The sequence below is a fragment of the Pristis pectinata genome, chromosome 26 (assembly GCF_009764475.1).
Source record: "Pristis pectinata isolate sPriPec2 chromosome 26, sPriPec2.1.pri, whole genome shotgun sequence".
In the NCBI taxonomy this organism is placed as follows: domain Eukaryota; kingdom Metazoa; phylum Chordata; class Chondrichthyes; order Rhinopristiformes; family Pristidae; genus Pristis; species Pristis pectinata.
The window spans coordinates 25,317,890-25,338,430 of record NC_067430.1 but is presented as its reverse complement, the minus strand read 5'-3'; the positions used below and the strand labels follow the sequence as shown (position 1 = coordinate 25,338,430).

Below are 20,541 nucleotides of genomic sequence, written 5' to 3'. Positions count from 1 at the left end.
GTGTGTAGGATTGCCAGTTGCTCATCTGTACCTAAAGCTGTTCACTAATCTTGAAAGGACAAGAAAGTTGCTTCTTACAGTCAGTAGCATAACATTAATGTAGTAAAAGATGCTTTTGTGAATTCCCAACCTGGTCAGTTTCTCAAGTTTCTGTGACAATTCATGTTTTAAATTTTAATTAATGTCACATTTGGATCTTTGGTGAAGTTTCAATGAAAAACTACCACAACAGCAGACCCGTCTGGAATGGTACTCATTAGTTTTCAAGGTTTAATATTTGTGACCATATTCTTTAAAATGTAGTCTTGCTTTCCAGAATTCCTCTTCACCATCCACTCCCACAACTGACACTTTTTTTTATTACCACTGACATATGTCATGAAATGTGTTGTTTTGTGGGAGCAGTACAGTATGGTGGTCTTCTCTTCTGCGCCCTCCATTTTCCAATCCTTTCCCTGCCTGGTGTCCCTGACTGTGGTGGGTCTACAGCTGTGAAGCAGTTTGCAACAAATGGAATTTTTATATGGATTACCTCCCTTCTCTCTTTCCCTGAGGAGAAGAACCTTGCCCTTCCACCCTTGGTTGAGAGACAGTTGTGATTAGCAGATGTGCATGTAGAGGATTGTATTGCTGGTAACTATCCAGGTTACCAGTGACTTGATTGATTAATAGTGAGAGCTTCAGAGTGACTCATTGACATTGCTCTGATTTCTCCTGTTTTTCAGGTATTATAAACCCCAAGAATCCAAAGGAATCACCAAAGACTTTCAGCTTCGATCACTCCTACTGGTCACATACTTCGGTAAGAATTTTACTTCAACCAAACTGAACTAAATATACCTTCTAGCAAGACCACTGAACAACTTCATTAATGCCTGGTCTTTGCACGTTTATTGATGGAGTATTCTGTGACACACTTCAAACCAGAAATGCTACACCAATACCTCTGTGGTTCTTCAGCTGTGTGTCACAGTGGGTCTTGTGCATTGCTTTCATTGTGTTACATGGTTTGCACCCACGTATCTTCCTTCCCCGTATCTATTAACAAAATATTTGTTATCACGTGGATCTCCGCAGCTTACTGATTGGACCACTTGCAGGCATTGAGTAAAGAACCACTGAAGTGCGTTTTTGAGTCTGATTTCAACCTAATGCAAGCTGAAGGCATGAATCTCTGGAATCCCCTACCACAGAGAGCCGTGGAGGCTAGCTCATTAGTATTTATAGTGGAGGTGGATACATTTTTTGAAAGATTATGGAATTAGATAATGGATTATGGTACTAGCATGGATAGATGATTGGCTGACTGGCAGAAGGCGAAGAGTGGGAATAAAGGGGGCCTTTTCTGGTTGGCTGTTGGTGACTAGTGGCGTTCTGCAGGGGTCAGTGTTGGGTCCGCTACTTTTCACGTTATATGTTAATGATCTGGATGACAGAATTGATGGCTTTGTGGCCAGATTTGTGGATGATACAAAGATAGGTGGAGGGACAGGTAGTGTTGAGGAAACAGGGAGTCTGCAGAATGACATGGACAAGTTGGGAGAACGGGCAAAGAAGTGGCAAATGGAATACAGCGTAAGGAAGTGTACAGTCATGCACTTTGGTAGAAGGAGTAAAGGCGTAGACTATTTTATAAATGGGGAGAGAATTCAGAATTTGGAGGTGCAAAGGGACCTGGGAGTCCAAGTGCAGGATTCCCTAAAAGTTAACTTGCAGGTTGAGTCGGTAGTAAGGAAGGCAAATGCAATGTTAGCATTCATTTCGAGAGGACTAGAATATAAAAGTTTCCAGTAGTGGGAGAGTCTAGCACCAGAGGGCACAGAATAGTTTAGAACAGAGATGAGGAGTAATTTCTTTAGCCAGAAGGTGGTGAATCTGTGGAATTCGTTGCCACAGACTGCTGTGGAGGCCACGTCATTGGGTGTATTTAAAGTGAAGGTTGATAGGTTCTTGATTAGTAAGGACGTCAAAGGTTACGGGGAGAAGGCAGAAGACTGAGGTTGAGAGGGAAAAATAAATCGGCCATGATCGAATGGCAGAGCAAACTCGATGGACCAAATGGCCTAATTCTGCTCCGATGTCTTATGGTTTTATGGAACTGAGGGTGATGGGGAACTGGCACAGAAAAGGAGATGAGGCCAACATAGACCAGCATGATCATATTGAATGGCAGGGCAGGGATGAGGGCCCTGATGGCCTATTCCTGCTCCTCTCTGCTTGTGTTCTTGTGATTCTATTCACCACCCTTGCTTTTCTGCAATGCTTTTACCCTCACCCTGAAAATACTGGGGTAAAGCAAGTTGAGAAGAGGCCTGGTAGAACTTGATGGATGTAGATAGAGGAAGTAATTGGCAATTGTTAGGGCACAGATATGAACACTAAGCCAAAAGATACGATGAGATATGAGGAAACTTTCTTTTAGTCAGAGAGTAGTAATGATCTGGAATGCACTATTTGTGGGAGTGGAAGAAACAGAATTAAACACTGCTTTCACATTGGGTAGGTACTTCAGAGAGAGAATTTGCAGCCCAAGGGAAAGAGCAGGGGAATGGGACTGATGAGATTACTTGATGAGGAGCTGGTACGGACTTGATGGGTCTAATGGTGGAACAACCTTTGTTAGAACAACTCTGATTCTGTTATGGTGCTTCTGGCATTGATTTCCCCCCCCCCCTCCTTTCACCTTGTCCCTCATGCTGTGGATTTCTCAGCCTTCAGGGAAGAGAATTGGTGGGGGCGTTGGGACTTGATGAGTGGAAGCCAGGCAGCTCGTATAATGATAGTTGTCCCTCGGCAATTTTTCCTTCCTCCTCGGAACTGACCTGGAGTAACCTTGGTAGAAAACCAAGCTGCCTTCACATCCCTTTTCTTAATTGGCCTATGGAATAGTGAGAGGAAATTGCAGCATACAGAGGTTTAAGATATTACTGATGAAAGGGCTTGTGTAATGATTGCACTAATACACTAGATTTAGAAATGGTTTGAAGAGGAATGCTTCATCATTACCTCAGAAGCAGGAAGGACCATAGCAAAACCCTGGTTACTCGAGTTTTGACTGAGCAGCTCGTTTTTTCGCAGCATACAGAGGTTTAAGATATTACTGATGAAAGGGCTTGTGTAATGATTGCACTAATACACTAGATTTAGAAATGGTTTGAAGAGGAATGCTTCATCATTACCTCAGAAGCAGGAAGGACCATAGCAAAACCCTGGTTACTCGAGTTTTGACTGAGCAGCTCGTTTTTTTCCAAGTCTGCTATGGATTTATTTGGAAAAACAGATTAGATTGAAAGGAGAATTTGATTGCAATAGTGTACAATCAATTTGATTCTTTCATTCTTGGAAACTAAGGTTCAATTTTCTCTTCCCCCAAGTCTTTTTATGTTTATTTGTGGAAACACTAAAACCTGTTTGACTTTTGTAGATGACAAACGTTGGCAGCTCAGATCACAGGTTTATTATCACTGTCTCATATGACAGGAAATTTGTTGTTTTGCCGCAGCAGTACAGTGCAAAGACATAAAATTACTATAAATTACAAAATAAGTAAATAGTGTGTTTATACAAAAAAAAGGAACAATGAGTTATTGTTCATGATTTCATGGACCGTTCAGAAATCTGATGATGGAGGGCTGTATAAATTTTTAAAAAGTTTTAAGAAGATGCTCCTGAATTATGGAGTGTGGGTCTTCAGGCTCCTGTACCTCATATACTTTGTACTCAAGGTCTCAGGCACCCTCACTGTAGGGAACAGTTGCTATTATTTATCCAAACTGATGTTTGAGGACCCATGCTCTGCTTTTCATTTCTCTTGTTCAAACAAATAGATTTGTAGAAATTGTAATTGGTTTTCTGTTATTCCTGTTGAGGTTCTGTTTACCCTCCAGAGGACTATTCAAATCTTTTTTGGCGATCAAGTTTGTTTTGAAATTATTTGGCCATAATTATCAATGATGCTCGTCACATCTTCACATCTCTTCAAACTGCTATTTGACCTGTAACTGGTAAAGAATGGTTTTGCAACTCCTGCTCTAGAATGTTCTGCATATGTTCTTAGCTCTTGCTCATTCATGAGATGTGGGTTTTTGTAGGCATAGCCAGCACTTAATGCCCATCCCTAGTTGCCCCCAAAAGGGTGATGGACATAGGAGCAGGAGTAGGCTTGGCTCCTTGTGCCTGCTCTACCATTCAATATGATCATATCTGATCTGCCCCAGGCCTCATCTCTCCTTCTGTGTCCGTTCCTCATGGCTCTCAATTCCCCCAGTCTTCCAAAAAATTTTATTTCCTTTCTTTTTAAGTACCCCAAATGATCCAGACTCCACAACTGTCCAGGGAGGAGACTTCCAGAGATTCACCATACTTGGCAGGTAGTTCCTATGCTCCTCAGTTTTAAATGGCTGCCTCTTGTAACTATGGAAACATCTCGACATCTACCCAGTTATGTCCCCTGAGGATGTTATGTTTCCATAAGTTAACTCCTCATTCTTCTGAGCTCTAAAGAATATAGATCAAATTTCTTTGCCTGCTCATGATAGGACAACCCTCTCACCCCAGGAGTTAGCACATGAATGTTCACTGGACTGCCTCCAATGCCACTATAATGGTAAGTTGTGTGAGTACCTTTTACCGCATTGGCAGCATTGTTTTACGCAGCTGAGTTAGTTGCTGAGCCATTTTTCAGAGAACAGCTTGAGAATCAACTACAGTGAGTTTGGAGTCACGCACATAACTAAACTTCTAAAGGCAGCAGATTTCCTTCCCTTAAAGGACACTTGTGAAATGGATGGGATTTACCGTCTAGTTTACATTGTTGGTATTAGTCTTTTGGTCCTGATTCACTAGATTAAATTTCCCAGCTGATGTGGTAGGATTTGAACTTGTGTCTACCCTACAGACTTTTACTTGGTGTTATCAGTTGCTCTGTCTCCATTTTCTCCTGTATGTTGTTCCACCTGGGTGGTTCTTGCTGGGTTTCACTTCTACCTGGCTAAGAAGGTGCACCTGGCTAGTCTTTATAATTCTTACCTACCTGATGCATCTTGACAAATCCACCTCAATTACGTTGGGCAGTCAGCATGTTTGGTGTACTTATAGCAATGGATAAGGAAATCGCTCTCATTTATGTAGTTTTCTTAACAGGAAGGAGAAACAAGGCATTGCACAGAAATATCAGGAAAATAATGACTACCAAAGAGTTACTTAAAGCAGAGTAAGAACATCGAACACTACAGCACAGTACAGGCCCTTCGGCCCACAATGTTGTGCCACCATTTTATCCTGTTCTGAGATCTGTCTAACCCTTCCCTCCCACATAGCCCTCCTATTAATATGTAGCACCTTTCACACCACAGAATTCCAAAGTACTCTAGCACTAAAGGAGTCCATTATTTTTTGAAGTTGAGTCACTTGGAGGAATTGCAGCAATCTATTTGAGAACAGTATGTTCTCGCAATATAAAAATGACCAAGTAAGCAGCTTTAGTGACCTTTTTGGTTGTGCAGTACACTAGACAACCTGGGAACTTCCTTGCTCTCCTCTGAACTAGCAGCATAGCGTACATAACATCCGTCTGAGAGGGAAAGTTGGACCCAACCATAACACTTCACCTGTAAGTGACAATTGAAGCAAAGCTGCAGATGCTGGAAATCTGAAATAAAAACAGAAAACCTAGCCTGCTGAGCATTTTCTGCTCTATGTTTTTATTTAACATCTCTCCTGTTCTCAAGATGTGTTGACAGAGAACTTCTGTTAGCACTGCCAAAACAATGCACAACATTGGATCTCTTCATGTGGCTTCTAATATCGCTTGGCTGGTAAAGAATTGGTTTATAATAAGGAATTAAAATATGCAGTGCAATTGATCAGAGGCAGTTGGTTCACACTTCTCTATTGGTGTTTTACGCTGAATCAAGCAGCAGTGAAATATTCCAATACTGAAGGTACCATAATCAAGGAACAACACAAAATGCCAGAGGAACTTGGCGGGTCAGGCAGCATCTATGGGGGAAAATGGACGGTCGACGTTTCAGGTCAAGACTCTTCAGGCCAGTCCTGATGAAGGGTCTTGACCTGAAACGTTGACTGTCCATTTCCCTCCATAGATGCTGCCTGACCCACCGAGTTCCTCTGGCAATTTGTGTGTTGGTCCAGATCTCCAGCATCTGCAGTTTCTCTTGGTCTCAATCCTTAAGGACCAGGGATTTTCTGCACCAGTTCATTTTGCCTCTCCACTTCACCCCTCCCAGCCCCACAACTCTCCTTTACCAAAAATTTGCCAAAAGTAATTTGAATTAGGCTTATGATTTTGATATTGGAACATAAAACTTGCAGATGCTGGAAGTACAAAACAAAAATGTTCTTTTTCTGGTTCTGATAACTCTGAAACACCAGCCCTGTTTCTTTCTCTACTGATACTGAGTACGTAAAGCATTCTGTTTTTGTTAGACTTTGGTGAATGGGGACAACTTCATCTGCTGTTTTGTTCTTGTATTGTTTGTCCTCAAAGTAGATCCTATTGAACACAGAATCAAATGCAATTGAAGACAATTCTTTTACTTTTTTTCAGGCTGAAGATCCATCCTTTGCCTCGCAGAACCAAGTCTACAATGACATTGGGAAAGAAATGCTGCAGCACTCCTTTGAGGGTTACAATGTGTGTATTTTTGCATATGGGCAGACTGGTGCCGGGAAATCCTATACAATGATGGGAAAACAGGATAAAGACCATCAAGGAATAATCCCACAGGTGAAGTTCTCTCACAGTGTGTAGAATTAAATTAAACTTTTAAAAAAACCTATTTTCTTACTTCAATGAACTGTTGACCACTCACCTCATTTAATTTTTTGTGTAGTTTGTTTTATAGCAATAGAAGTTGCAACTAGTAATAATAGTTGGCAGAATTTTCTTAAAATAGATGAGCATTTTTCTGCATCAAAAAAAAAAGCAACTTTAGTTATGGTCTCTGGAGATGACCATGGATCCTCTGGAGATGACCATGGCTCAAATATTTCTTCCATTTAGAAATAGGTTTGTCATTAACCCTATAATCCAGGTATTTAAATGAGATTTCGCAGCAACTGATGTTCATTATCAAAAGAAGACTTCAGTAAATAGCTGGACTTAATGTGGAATCGGTTAACTGCCAGCACTATAGATTAGTAATAATGGGTAACTTCAACAATGCCATTATAGATTCTGTGTTAAAGTGAGCAGGAGGGGCGTGGGAGTGGCTGAGGTACCAGATGAGCTCATTCTTGAAGGCACAACCCATCTCAGTAATTAAAGAGAACCCATTCCCATGGCAGAAGGGTTGAGAAGCAATGGAATTGGATAAGTGTCCAAGGAAGAATAATTCTCAGAGTTAAGGGAAAGAGGTGGGGAATACTGCTACAGAAAGCAAGTATGGGCTCTGTGGATCAAACACCTTCCTTCTGCCCTGTAGCAATTTGAATCAAATTGGGTGAAAGGGTAGTTCCATGGGTTGGTGTGGCAAGAGGCAGGAGAAGAATCAAAGGCATTGGGAAATACTTGATTGGTTGATTATCTTTGAAGATTTGTATCTGATATAAAATAGTTGGCAGAGTTCTACTGATATAAAGAACTTAAAAACAGTAATATTCTTCAATGAGGGCAATGTTCCTAGTTTCTAATTGACTCTAATATCTTTGTGTGCATGAGATTTGATTAAAATTGATCTTCTGCTGATAAATTTAAGCTGTAATGTGTTCCTTCTGTCTGTAGCTTTGTGAAGACCTCTTTGAAAAAATAAATGACAACAGCAAATCCGACATGTCCTATTCAGTGGAGGTAAGAAACAGCCTGAAAGGCGCATCTAAAGGAACAACCGTTGGCTTCACAGTTCTGAGGACATTTTCAAGGATTTTTGTTTTGTCATGGCATCACTCAATATAACATGACTACACCTTGCATTGTCTATCAACTACAGGTGACTTTTTTATGTATAGAAAGAACCAAAATATTAGCATTAGGCTTCACTTAAATTGATCAGGTAATTTATTGGATCAACTTGGACAATGCCTTATCCTATATGAAGTAGAATGGATTTGCAAGTGATTATGGTTTTATAATCTAGATGACATTTTCACCATTTATTGAACTTTTTCCTCTCTGAAATCGTTTAAGTTTGCCATTCATTTTGCTTGCATGTCTTTGGTTCATATGTTGGTACAGCAGCGTCACGCAATTAAATTTAAAAACTTCCCTTGAGTGGTGCTCTCCCACGCGAAGCCTACTCATTAATTGATTGGATATTGAATTAAGGTCATGAGAAATGACGCCAGAATGCCCAGTTACATCAAATCATCAGGCTTTGATCTGAAGCCAAATTCAGGAAGAGATGAAAATGGCATCAGCTGCAGCTCATAAATAATTTGAGTTTTGAAGGCCTGAGCTGGCTCTGCAAAACTGTTTTGAAATTCATAATATACCACATGCATGAGTTGGCAGGCTATTTTTAATGAAGTGATGCTGATGCCGTGTAACTTCAGTTTATGGCCTTCAATGTCATCTCAATCTGTGGTGGAGTATTGAAATGTAATGACCTGGGTTTTGCAGCCAAGGATGGTGTGATGTATTCACTATTGATCCAAGCAATCCCCACAGAAAGATCTAGCGATCTCTGGAACATGGCTGCCCTCTTTATCTACACTGGTTGTTGTTTCCATCTAGGGAAATGACGAATCACCCAGACAAAACTCCACACAAGTAAATAGGTGCAGGCATAAGCCACTTAGCCCCTTCTGTATGTACAGTGGGCATCAGCTGTAGAGTTCCAGGCAACAATGCCTTCATTGTGGAACTGAGCGGCCAATGATACTGAATTCGCAATGAATCAGGACGTTTTTAAAAAAAATTCACCCAACTTTTCCATCATTTTACAAAAGATGAAATAGAAGCTGGAACACACAGCTGAGATTCGGATGGAGACTGGAACAGCATAACCCTGTTTTAAAAACAATATGAAATATTTATTTGTTTAAACTAGTATACAGTTGTTATAATTATCTAAGAAAATGGCAGTTTACCCTGATAAAAATAATTTTAATTGTGCCCTGAGGGTGTATTAAACTGTGATTATGGCCACGTAAAGTTCAGGCTACACTTCACAAAGTAAAGTGTAACATCGTCAGGATTCAGTGAGGATACTTCATGAATACCTGCAGTTATCTTATTTATTGCAACTATATTTCAGCAGTGCTGTCTGTAGAGGAATATTGGGTCAGTGACATCTACTTCTGGATTCCTGCTGTTATCTGTGTATATGTGTCAGATTTCCTCCTGTAAAATGGTGACAACCTTACTGTTAGCTTCAAGTGTTACTCTCATTGTTAAGTCTGGGGTGTAATACTTGGTATGTGAATGGAATCAAAGAATGCAACTTAATGCAAAGCTTGCTATTTGGAGTTGTGGATTATTAGCTATACATTTACGTAAGATAAGACGCATCACTTCCATTCTGTAGTCTTTGTAATGGTTAAATGTAACTTGATTTTGAAGACGTGCATGCTGTTTCATCAGAGGTAGACACTATTCTGGGATTTGAAGGAACCAGAATTTAAAATGTACAATTGCAATTATGCTTCTCTCCGCACCTCCCCTCCACACCCCAATCAAAATATAAAGAAAAATTTAGTTGGCAGAGCTATTGGTTGGAGTTGACAATGAATGTAACAGGAAAAGCCATACAATGTTTTAGATAATTTCTGATATCCAAGGAAGATTCAGTAGGCTGTCAGGAGCAGCACTGTTAAGGCAGTTGAGTGCTAACATACTTGTACACAAGTGAGATCGCTATCCTTAATTTCAAGTAGTGCTGATGTAATAAGCTAACCTGAGGGCCATTTTAGCCTTCCCTGAAATGTAATCCTTGCAAATTCCTGCTACCATTAATTCTGTCTGATCTTAGTTGATGATTTGTGCAAAGCAAATACATGAAATGATTAAAATGACTTTTCTCCCCCTCTTGAACAAATGTGGAAACGGGTTTATTTCAGATTCTTTTGTTAGTATTTAGACCTCCTAAGATTTCTTCTGGCCTTTTCTGAAGAGTGCCTCCAGAACACTCTACGCAGAAAGATGTATTTCACTGTGTGTTTCGATGTACATGTGACTAATAAAGATATCTTATTTTATCTTATGAACTGGAAGCATGAGTTAAAATCCCATCAGAGTTGCTGGGAATGTTAATTAAATAAATCTGAGATGAAAAGCTTGCATTAAGAATGGTGACTATGGAACTTGCAGAACATGGTTAAAACCCAGGCCTTTGGGGAAGGAAATCCTCTGTCCCTGATCTTGACAATGTGGTAAATTCTTCACTGCCGTCTAAAATGGCTTACCAAGCCACTCAGTTGTACCACTAATTACAGTGCAAGGCTACCACCACCTCAAGGTAATAAATGTAGGCCAGTGGTGCTCAGGTTTAAAAAAAATAACCTTGTACTCCAAACCTAATTATTAAAATATTTATTATTGTCGTCATTCAGTCCATTCAAGTATTTGTTTTATTTGCAGGTGAGTTACATGGAAATTTATTGTGAGAGGGTTCGGGATCTGTTGAATCCCAAGACCAAAGGAAACCTGCGTGTTCGAGAGCACCCGCTGCTGGGGCCTTATGTTGAAGATCTTTCCAAGTTGGCTGTAACATCCTACACTGACATTGCAGATCTCATGGATGCAGGGAACAAAGCCAGGTAGGACAAAAGTGCTGATATCTAATCAAGTCTGTTATCCTCTGTACCTTTCCTCTTTTTATATATAGTCCAAAAATAAAGATGACAGGTGAGGAGTTTTGCTTGTGAAAATGAATTAATAGGTCCATGCAAACTTCATGTATTGTCAGAGGTCACGGAGCAAAGGTTTGGATTCTTAAACATTTGTTGAACCTTTTGTTAATAAAATATGTTACACTATCTGTAGCAGTGCTTTCTTGTTTAGTGAGTTGGCATTTAGTTTCAACCACCTCAAGGAAATGTTGTCCCTAGTGTGGCGAATTTGAAGAGCCACCAAGTAGTATGTAAATGGAAGTAAGTCAACAGAGTGGGATATGGTTTGAGTTTGTCCGCATGGGCAGTTGTTGTGTTTCCGGAAGTCTTATTGGTGTTAGTCTAAGGCATAATGTCTCCAACATGTTAGACTGTTATAGTGTGTCCACTGGTTGGGTGTTGACTTGTTGAATGGGTCTTTATAGTATCACCATATTCTGCAACTGAGTAACACAGCATGAGGACAGATAAGCATAGAGTGTAGGTATTGTCAGCCCAAGCATAGCTGGCATGTTTGGCAGGGAGATCAGTCTTTGTTGTTTTAAAGCAGTTTTCTGGAGATGTGATTTATTAGTCTGGTTATTGGTGACCCCAAGACAGATATGAAGTTTTGAATTCGAGAGGATGACTGTATAAGATGATCGCGGATCTTATGAGTAAGATGTTTGTGATTCTGGTTTTGTGCAGAAGGCGAACACAAGATGGTCTCTGAGATATTTGGCTTGAGATGTTTTAGGCAGGTTCTATGAAGTGCTTAATTTTGGTTCATTTATTCTGATTTGTCAGTTTTTGCTCATTTATTTTGTTTGTTTATGGAATCTTGGGCCTTGCTGGGAAGGCCAGCATTTATTGTCTGTCACCGTTTGAGAAGCTGGTGCTGATCTGCTACATTAAACCACTGCCTTTTGTCTGATAATCTGCATCTGGCACCACAGAACCAAAGCACAGTTGAAGGAAGGTGCAAGTATCTCTCTTATTTTGGGCTTTAGCTCAGAAGCACTCTTGATGTTTGCACACTGCATTATTTTGTGTAAATGTTTTGACTGTGTTGTTAATTACTGTGATAATTTGTTCTGCCTGGATTGCACAGTAAACTTTGGGCATCTGAATTGTTTCCCTGCGATCAATGGATATGAAAGGCTGGAGGATGCAAGAAGATTTGGTCAAGAGAAAATGGTCAGGAGTTACTAGGGGGGCAGAGAGGAGGTATAAACGTATTCATGAGAGGTAAATAAACCAACAGGTAAATTCTGTTGAGACACAAGATGCTGGAATCCGGAGCAACAAACAATCTGCTGGAGGAGCCCAGTGGGTCGAGCAGCATCTTTGGGGGCTGCTTTGAGTTGGAACTTTATGGACTAGCGTTTGTATATTATTTTGGCCCTGTATTTTACAGTTGTAAAACTAATCCTAATTTTACTTCCAGAACTGTGGCAGCAACAAATATGAACGAGACCAGTAGCAGATCCCATGCAGTGTTCACCATAGTTTTTACTCAGAAGAGGCACGATGCGGAAACTGACCTTTGTACAGAAAAGGTACAACTTGGGGAAAGGAACTTTTTGGCTTAACTTTCATCCTAAGTCTTTTGCTACTTGCTGGCTATTCCACGTCCTACATTAATGGCTTTTCCTGTTGTTTTTACTTGTCAGGGGATTGTCTCCTTTTAAACTACCTATTTTCGCCTGTCTATCCAAATCAAGTACGCAAACACACATTTCCCCATGTAGGGTCTATTTTTCTCTTTCAAGTTCTCTCCTGTGGAAGTGGTGCTTTGGTTAAGATCAGAAGCTGATTTTATTCACAAGACTGACACTGCATTGGAATAATCGTAAAATTGCTGCGGTGGTCACTGAATAGAAGAGTTTGTCATGGTCTGTGTAATAACCGTTCTTGTTTTAAGGTAGAACACGTTTTTTGAGCAAGAATGTTACCAACCTTCAACTTCACATCTACAATCTGCAAAACACCATATTCTTTTTGTCTCTGAATGACTTTCATTTCCTCTTCTTTTTTTCCCCCCTCCTTCCATTCACCAAAGTTTGGCTATGGTCAGAAAGTGATTTTAATTTGTGTAAATTAGGCTGGATTTTATGTAAAAATGCAAAAGACTCACATTTGTAATGCACCATTAATGATCTGGGACTACCTAAAACGTTTAATGACCAGTCAAACTCTTGGAGTGTCCAATAAGCAGCATGCAGTCTGCACTGCTGAATTCCGTGCGTCATAATCTGATGATGCCCGGTGAGGGAAGGTCAAAAGTTGATGAACTTGACAAGTTCTGCGTGGGTGCAGGAGGCAACACCAATGCAGTCGTTGCGGTAGCAGAGAAAGAGTTGGGCAGTGATGCTCGAGTAGGTTTGGAACAGACCGCTCCACATAGCCAACCAAAAGACTTGGGGGGGCCCGTGCGAGTGCCCACTGTTGACTCAATTGTTGACGTCCAGTGATGTTGACTGAGGATCAGAACACTGGCGAGAACCATTCGTTGTCACCCATTTACTCAACTCAAATGAACAAACATTCAACCCATTGGCGACTTCTCTTTCTTCCTTATTCTACCTCTACCATGGGAAGGTTTGACACTAGCTGATGGTTTGGTTAAGTTCAAAAGCTGATTTGACTCGTGTTCCAATTCCGTCCATGTTTAGGTCAGCAAAATTAGCCTGGTTGATCTGGCTGGTAGTGAAAGAGCTGACTCCACCGGAGCTAAAGGAACAAGATTAAAGGTAAAAGCAAATGATGGATTTCTTGTCCAATTCCTTTAAATCTGCTAATTGAACACAATGAGTGCCTAATGAAATCCCATAAATATAGTTGAAATGACCTGTGCATGTTTTTGCATGAAATTTTTTGCATGTTTTTGCAGCTCACTGTAATAGAAAGGCCTTTAATGGGATCTGATTGTGATATCTACCTTTGAATATTTAATTATTATAGAGAACTTATTTGTGGGCCAACCACGGTGAACTAAATTTTGGTACATCAAACCACCTGGATTCCTGCAGTAGGATTGCTGTGTAAGTTTAATTTTTGTCATAAATTCAATATATTGATCTAAGAGAGGGATTGATGTCTTTCAGGAAGGAGCAAATATCAACAAATCACTCACAACGTTGGGAAAAGTCATCTCTGCCCTTGCAGAAGTGGTGAGTTTGTAATCCGAATGTTACTATACCTAAAAGAGAATTTAAAATGGATACAGGTTACTTAATAATAAATTTTTGTCTTTTTAAACCGTGCTGCCATCACAGGATAATGCTCCCAGTAAGGTAATGTTCAGACCATATTTATACGTAGTGCTCATCTAATCTTTTATTTGTGTGGGTGGAGTAATAGAGACATTTTCTTTTTTAAATAACTGCTGTGTACCAGATTTCTTTCATCAGGTATATATTTGCAAGGTTGCTTAAAAAACAATGATGAAAGAAAAGTTGCATATATAATCAGTAAAATTAATAAATGTTTGCTTAAGTTATTCAATAAATGTTTCTAGGTAGTGTTAAAATCATTTGCCTTGGTCTACTTTGGTTTTGAATTAATAAATCACTATTTACACTGTACTAATTTACTTCGCATTCCAAAGTTTAACACTTTCATTAAAAAGTTTGAGAATCCACAAGTGTGGAGTAAATACTGGATTGCAATTATAAAGATTAGGATTTATTTTTAAAATATAGCTAAAATCTTTTTAGCTTGTTATGTTTATCTTTAATCACAGAGACTAAAGAATTCTTGACCCTTGTGAATGGAACTGATTACTGGTATCAATTTATTCCTTGCCATTTTATCTTAGTAAATTCACCTCAGTGGATAGTAGAAAGGATACCTGTGGGGATGTTGAAATTAGAGGTCATGTATGTCTCAGCACCTTTCTCTATGTTACTGGAAAATACTATGTGTAGTGATTCAAGCTAACAACAAACATACTTCATTAAATAACAGCTTGGTGTCAGGAAAACATATCTTACAGTGGCCTCCTCTGCAGAGGCAGACACCGGAACTTCCCGCATGAAATAATGTTGCAACCATAGTAGTTAATGACAGGATGCTGTCCTCAGCTGTGCAGTTGCAAATTTAGCTGATTGTTCTTAATCAATGTCACACGTGACACATATTTAAAAAAACACACGAAAAAAACATCCAAATAACTCTCCAGTTTACTTCATGCTTTACTTGGGCTTAATGTCCTCTAGGTATTTGTCAATGGACTGTCCTTCCAAATCTTGTCCTAACTGATTGTGGTTCTCCCAGGGCCTTTTGTCAAACTGTGGTGTTACTGCTTTATAGGCTTAGTGGTCAATTCTTTAGTTACTACATGCCTGCTTCTTTTAGGCAAACCTCTCTGGTGGTCTTCCTGTTCCTCCAATATGGACATACTCCTCCATCATGACCTCGAATGATCTGGGGGTCTGTTGTGTCTCAGTCACTGCTGATTTCTGCCACATGCATGTCACCCTATGAGTTTCACTGTATCTCCAACTCTCAATCAGTGGGTCTTTGGCGCCTGCCTTTTTTGGCTGCCACCGATTGTTTTCCTCCATTTCTTTGCATTTCCAGCTCCCTTAGACTCTGACACACAATCAACTTTCACGGTTTCATCCAACACTTCTGACACCATGTTTCAATATCTCTCTCTAAGGTTCTCTCTAATATTTGTTAATTCAAACTAACAAGAAGGATATATTTCTTACTGTGACTTGAAGACACAGACCCTGGGAGTATATTACACACAACACACACATTATAACCGATAAATCCAATATAGAATTCATGAGTAACTTTATCAAAAAGGAGGTTTAGACTGAGAAACCGAGTTGAGGTGAATAATACAGTTGTAGTTAGGAGAAAGCTGGACACACACATCAAGAATTAGAAGGTTATTGTTAGAGAGGAGACCTACATGGAGCATAAGTGCTAGCATATTCCATTTGGGCTGAGTGGCCTGCATCTGCACTGTGTGTGGTGTATAACTGTAAAGAGAGCAACTGTTGTGTATTTTACAAAAGTCCCATAAACCTTCATTAACAGATTGCTTAGGGACACCTAGCATGAATTTAAGGGAAGGTCGTGTCTGACCGACTATTTGTTTTTGAGGAGAAAACAACAGGGGAGGGCAGATGAGCGATAGTGCATTTAATATTGCCTACGTGGATTTTAGGAGGGCTTCTGACAAGGTCCCAGTGTCAAGGATTCAAAAAAGTGAAAGTTCATGGTATCTATGTCAGAGCGGCAAATTTGATCCAAACTTTGCTTGGTTGAAGGAAGCAAAGGATAATAGTTGGCAAGTATTCTTGTGTTGGGAATCTGTTACTAATGGGATCCATGGGATTCAGAATCCTTGCTTTTTTAACTATATATTAATAAGTTTAGAATTAAATGTAGGAGGCATGGAAAAAAGGTTACAGGTAGAACAGTGGTTGAAAGTGAGGTGGGAAGCTTTGAGCTGCAGGAAGATAGAGATAATCCTGTCAATTGGACAGAAAAGTGGTAAATGGAATTTAACCTAGAGAATTGCAAGCAATGCATTTCAGGAGGTACAACTAGACAAGTGAATAAACAGCAGGATTCTAACCTTAGAGCATCTGTTCACAAATCCTCAATGGCAGTCAATATGTTGATTGAAAGACATACTTTTCTTTACTGGCAGAGGTTTCAAATATACACGTGACTAATAAAGATATCTATCTAAAAGAGCAGGGAGGTATTGATGGAACTTGTACAGCAGTTAGACCACAGCTTAAGTACTGCGTACAGCTCTAGTCACCACATTGCAGTAAAGGATATGATTGCGTAGGAGAGAGTGTCAAGGAGATTTGGGGATGTTGCCCAGACTGGAAGAGTATAGCTGTGAGGAGAGATGGGGTTGTTTTCCTTAGAACAGGGAAGACCAAATGGGGGTGTATAAAATAATGAGAGAAGCAGGTGGATAATCTGCTTCCCTTACAGAGAGCAGAATCAGATTCATTGTCACTGACCTATGACATGAAGTTCGTTGTTTTGCGGCAGCAGTACAGTGCAAAGACATAAAAATCTATAAATTACAAAAATAGTGCAAAAAAAAAGGAATAAAGAGCTTGTTCAGAAATCTGATGGCAGAGGGGAAGAAGCTGTTCCTGAATCATTGAGTTTGGGTCTTCAGGCTCCTGTACCTCCTCCCCGCTGGTAGTAACGTGAAGAGGGCATGTCCCGGATGGTGAGGGTCCTTAATGATAGATGCCGCCTTCTTGAGGCACCGCCTCTTGAAGATGTTCTTGATGGTAGGGAGGGTTGTGTCCTTGACGGAGATGGCTCAGTCTACAACCCTCTGCAGCCTCTTGCGATCCTGTGCATTGGAGCCTCCATACCAGGCAGTGATGCAACCAGTCAGAATGCTCTCCACCGCACATCTTTCGATATTTGCAAGTCTTTGGTGACGTACCAAATCTCCTCAAACTCCCAATGAAGTACAGCCGCTGGCGTGCCTTCTTCATGATTGCATCAATGTGTTGGGCGCAGGATATATCCTCTGAGCTGTTGACACCCAGGAACTTGAAGCTGCTCACCCTTTCCACTGTTGACCCCTCAATGAGGACTGGTGTGTGTTCTCCTGACTTCCCCTTCCTGAAGTCCGTAATTAGTTCCTTGGTCTTGCTGATGTTGACTGCGAGGTTGTTGTTGCGACACCACTCAACCAGCTGATCTATCTCACTCCTGTACCCCTCCTCGTCGCCATCTGAGATTCTACCAACAACAGTGGTGTCATCGGCAAATTTACAGATGGTGTTTAATCTGTGCCTAGCCACGTAGTCATGAGTGTAGAGAGAGTAGAGCAGTGGGCTAAGCACGCATACTTGAGGTGCGCCTGTGTTGATGGTCAGCATCCTGGAGGAACTCAGCAGGTCAGGCAGCATCCACTGAGGTGAAGGGATAGTTGACGTATTAAAGGGGTTGAATCCTCTTTATTGACAGGCAGAGGCACAATGGGCCAAATGGATTCCTGTTGTAAACTTTCTGTGATTTTAGGTTCCCTAAATTCCTCAGTTAGTTTAGGCTGGGCAAGAGAATTTAGAGAAAAATAGAGACACTTCAAAGTGCTATGAATTATTTCTTAGTGATAGGTATTTGTAGATGCTATATGCAAATTCAGAGATATTGATTGAAATAATGGACTGATTATTAATTTGATGAATAACTTAATGAAGTTACCCTATGGCTAGTTCGTGGTGTGAAGTAATGCAACGCAAATGTGTGCCTTTCTGTGCAGAGTCCCTATTCAGAGCCCTGACGTGAGGCGGGAGAACTGGCCAGTATAGATTGCTTACTCTGCAGAGAGAATGTTATTGGAATTAGCTTATCCCAGCTGATTATAGAGTATCATTAAGCTGATGCCTAGGAAGTAGTTGTCTTTCTACCCTTCATGGTCAAGGCAAATGTGAGGTATAGCTCTATATTTAAACTTAGTGTACATAATTCTGTATATGGAAGACTGAAATGCCAGCCCCTTTGCATTATAGCTCTTAACTAATTGCAATGTTCAGTTTTAGTTTGGAAATCTTCAAGTATTAAGATCACCAGCAGCACTGGGTCAGAGCAATTATTCTATAAACTAATAGTGTTGTGATATAGGAATTTATAATTGGAAGAAGCATAAAGGATCAAGCTTTTTTTCCCTGATATATTTTCACCGTGAACACTATGAGCGTGCAGAATTGTGAAAACATGAGTTGTTAATGAAATGATTACAAAATTTGACTTGCCCAATAACAGTGTTTTTGGTCTACTTGGTTTTCCAACTTATTTCCTGCATGTTCAATGGCACCTGTTTGTTTTGCTGTTTTCATTGGGTGCTGTGCAATTCTTATTTTGGGGATTTGGGTGTTTTGAAATTCTCCCTGTCGTGATGGCCTTCAAAAATCTCATTCAGGCCCTTATCCAGATCACAGTATTGCTGCTTCCCCAGCTCCGTATTCTCTCTAACTTTCTGCTTGCTTTCTATTTTTTATAAATATATACACTGCACTTTTTAACCTGCTTGTGGATGTGTTTAAATGTCAAGAGGCTGCAGAAATAGTTACTCTGTCACCATAAATAGATGGCTCTAATTACTGTGGAGCAAGGTCTCCAAACTGCTGCTAAAAATCCCAGTCTTGTAATAAAGTAGCAATTCTTCAGTCACAGTAAAATATCAGCCATTTTAGCCCCACCTCTTTTTGTTTTGCGTCAATAGACAGGCTCGATTTTGTCGCTGTTGTTCAATATTTTGTGGGGTTTTAGAAATAGCTAAAATGAACATTTTGCTGGATGAGGGAAGCCACTAGTTTGAGGGACTGTTGTCCGGCTTTAAACTTATCACTGAAGTGATCTTTGGGGTCTGCTAGTGTTCCTCATTTTCTCACGACTCTTGATGTGCCTGTGGTTCCAATCTGAGAGTCTCAGTTGTATAAGTTACTGATGGGGCCACACCTGAAGTACTGAGCACAGTTTTAGACCCCTTGACCAAGAAGGGGTATAGTGGCACTAGAAGGAGTCCAAAGGTTCACTAGGGTAATTCCTGGGATCAGAAAGTTGTCCTTTTATGAGCCGCAAAATAAATTAGATCGATGGTTGGAATTCAGAAGAATGAGGGGTGATTTTATTGAAACGTATAAGATGTATAAGACAGGGTAGATGTCGAGATGTTTACACTAATGAGAGAATCTTGAGCTAGAAGACCATAGTTATTAGATTAGGGTGACAGTCATTTAAAACTGAGGTACATAGGAACTTCACACAGAGGGTGATGATTCTCTGGAATTCTCCACACAGAACTCTGAAGGCTTTCTCATTGGGGGTATTTTAAGAGGAAGTAGATGGGTTTTTGAGAGATCATGGAATTGAGGGCTGAGGAGAATTGGCACAGAAGAGGAGATGAAGCTTGGGGTATGTCAGCCCTGATCATATTGAATGGTGGAGCAGGCTTGGAGGGCCAAATTTTCTGCTCCTTTTTTCTTATGTTCTTAAATAGTCTGTGAAAGTGACTCTGAATAAGTAGCAATGTCCTAGAAGCTTTTCAAGATTAACTCAACTTTCCATTTGAGTCTCAGCAGTAATCCAGGTCCTGGAAAACATTTTTGTTTGTCTATGTTGTCACCCTTCCATTTCAAATGATGTAACATTTAAAAGTGGTGCAAAATAGCTGCCCTTAGCTTCCACAAATTAAGGTTTCAACATCCTAAAAATCATTACTTGAAATTTAACCAAAGTGCCCGATGCTTGTAAAAGCTCAGCCCTCATTTCTTTATTTGGATAGGGTAGCTGGACTCAAAGCCACATTGGGTCAAAAGTAAGGAGAGAAACTAGATTCATAGTCGTATGCCATGGAAACAGGCCCTTGGGCCCAATCGGTCCATGCCAACCAAGATGCCAATCTAAGCTAGGCCCATTTGCCTGCATTTGGCCCATATCCCTCTCAACCTTTCCTATCCATGTACCTGTCCAACTACCTTTTAAATGTTGTTAATGTACCTGCCTCAATGACTTCCTCTGGCAGCTCATTCCGTACACAGACCACCCTCTGGGTGAAAAAGGTGTCCCTCAGGTTCCTATTAAATCTCTCCCATCTCACCGTAAACCCATGCCCTCTAGTTCTTGATCCCTCAACCCTGGGAAAAAGAGTGTGCATTCACCCTATCTATGCCCCTCATGATTTTATACACTCTGTAAGATCACCCCTCGTTCTTCTGTGCTCCAATGAATAAAGTCCTGGCCTGCTCATCCTCTCTCTATAAC

General features: G+C 40.4%; 1 protein-coding gene across 1 annotated transcript in view; it reads left to right on the top strand.

Moving 5' to 3' along the window:
- kif1b (kinesin family member 1B) overlaps window positions 1–20,541 on the top strand; it is a 229,691-nt gene that overhangs the window by 75,345 nt on the left and 133,805 nt on the right. The window contains 8 exon segments of the mRNA XM_052039294.1: window positions 726–802; window positions 6,569–6,748; window positions 7,745–7,810; window positions 10,538–10,716; window positions 12,215–12,326; window positions 13,443–13,520; window positions 13,875–13,940; window positions 14,046–14,063. Of these exon segments, the coding sequence (XP_051895254.1) occupies window positions 726–802; window positions 6,569–6,748; window positions 7,745–7,810; window positions 10,538–10,716; window positions 12,215–12,326; window positions 13,443–13,520; window positions 13,875–13,940; window positions 14,046–14,063 (776 nt within the window).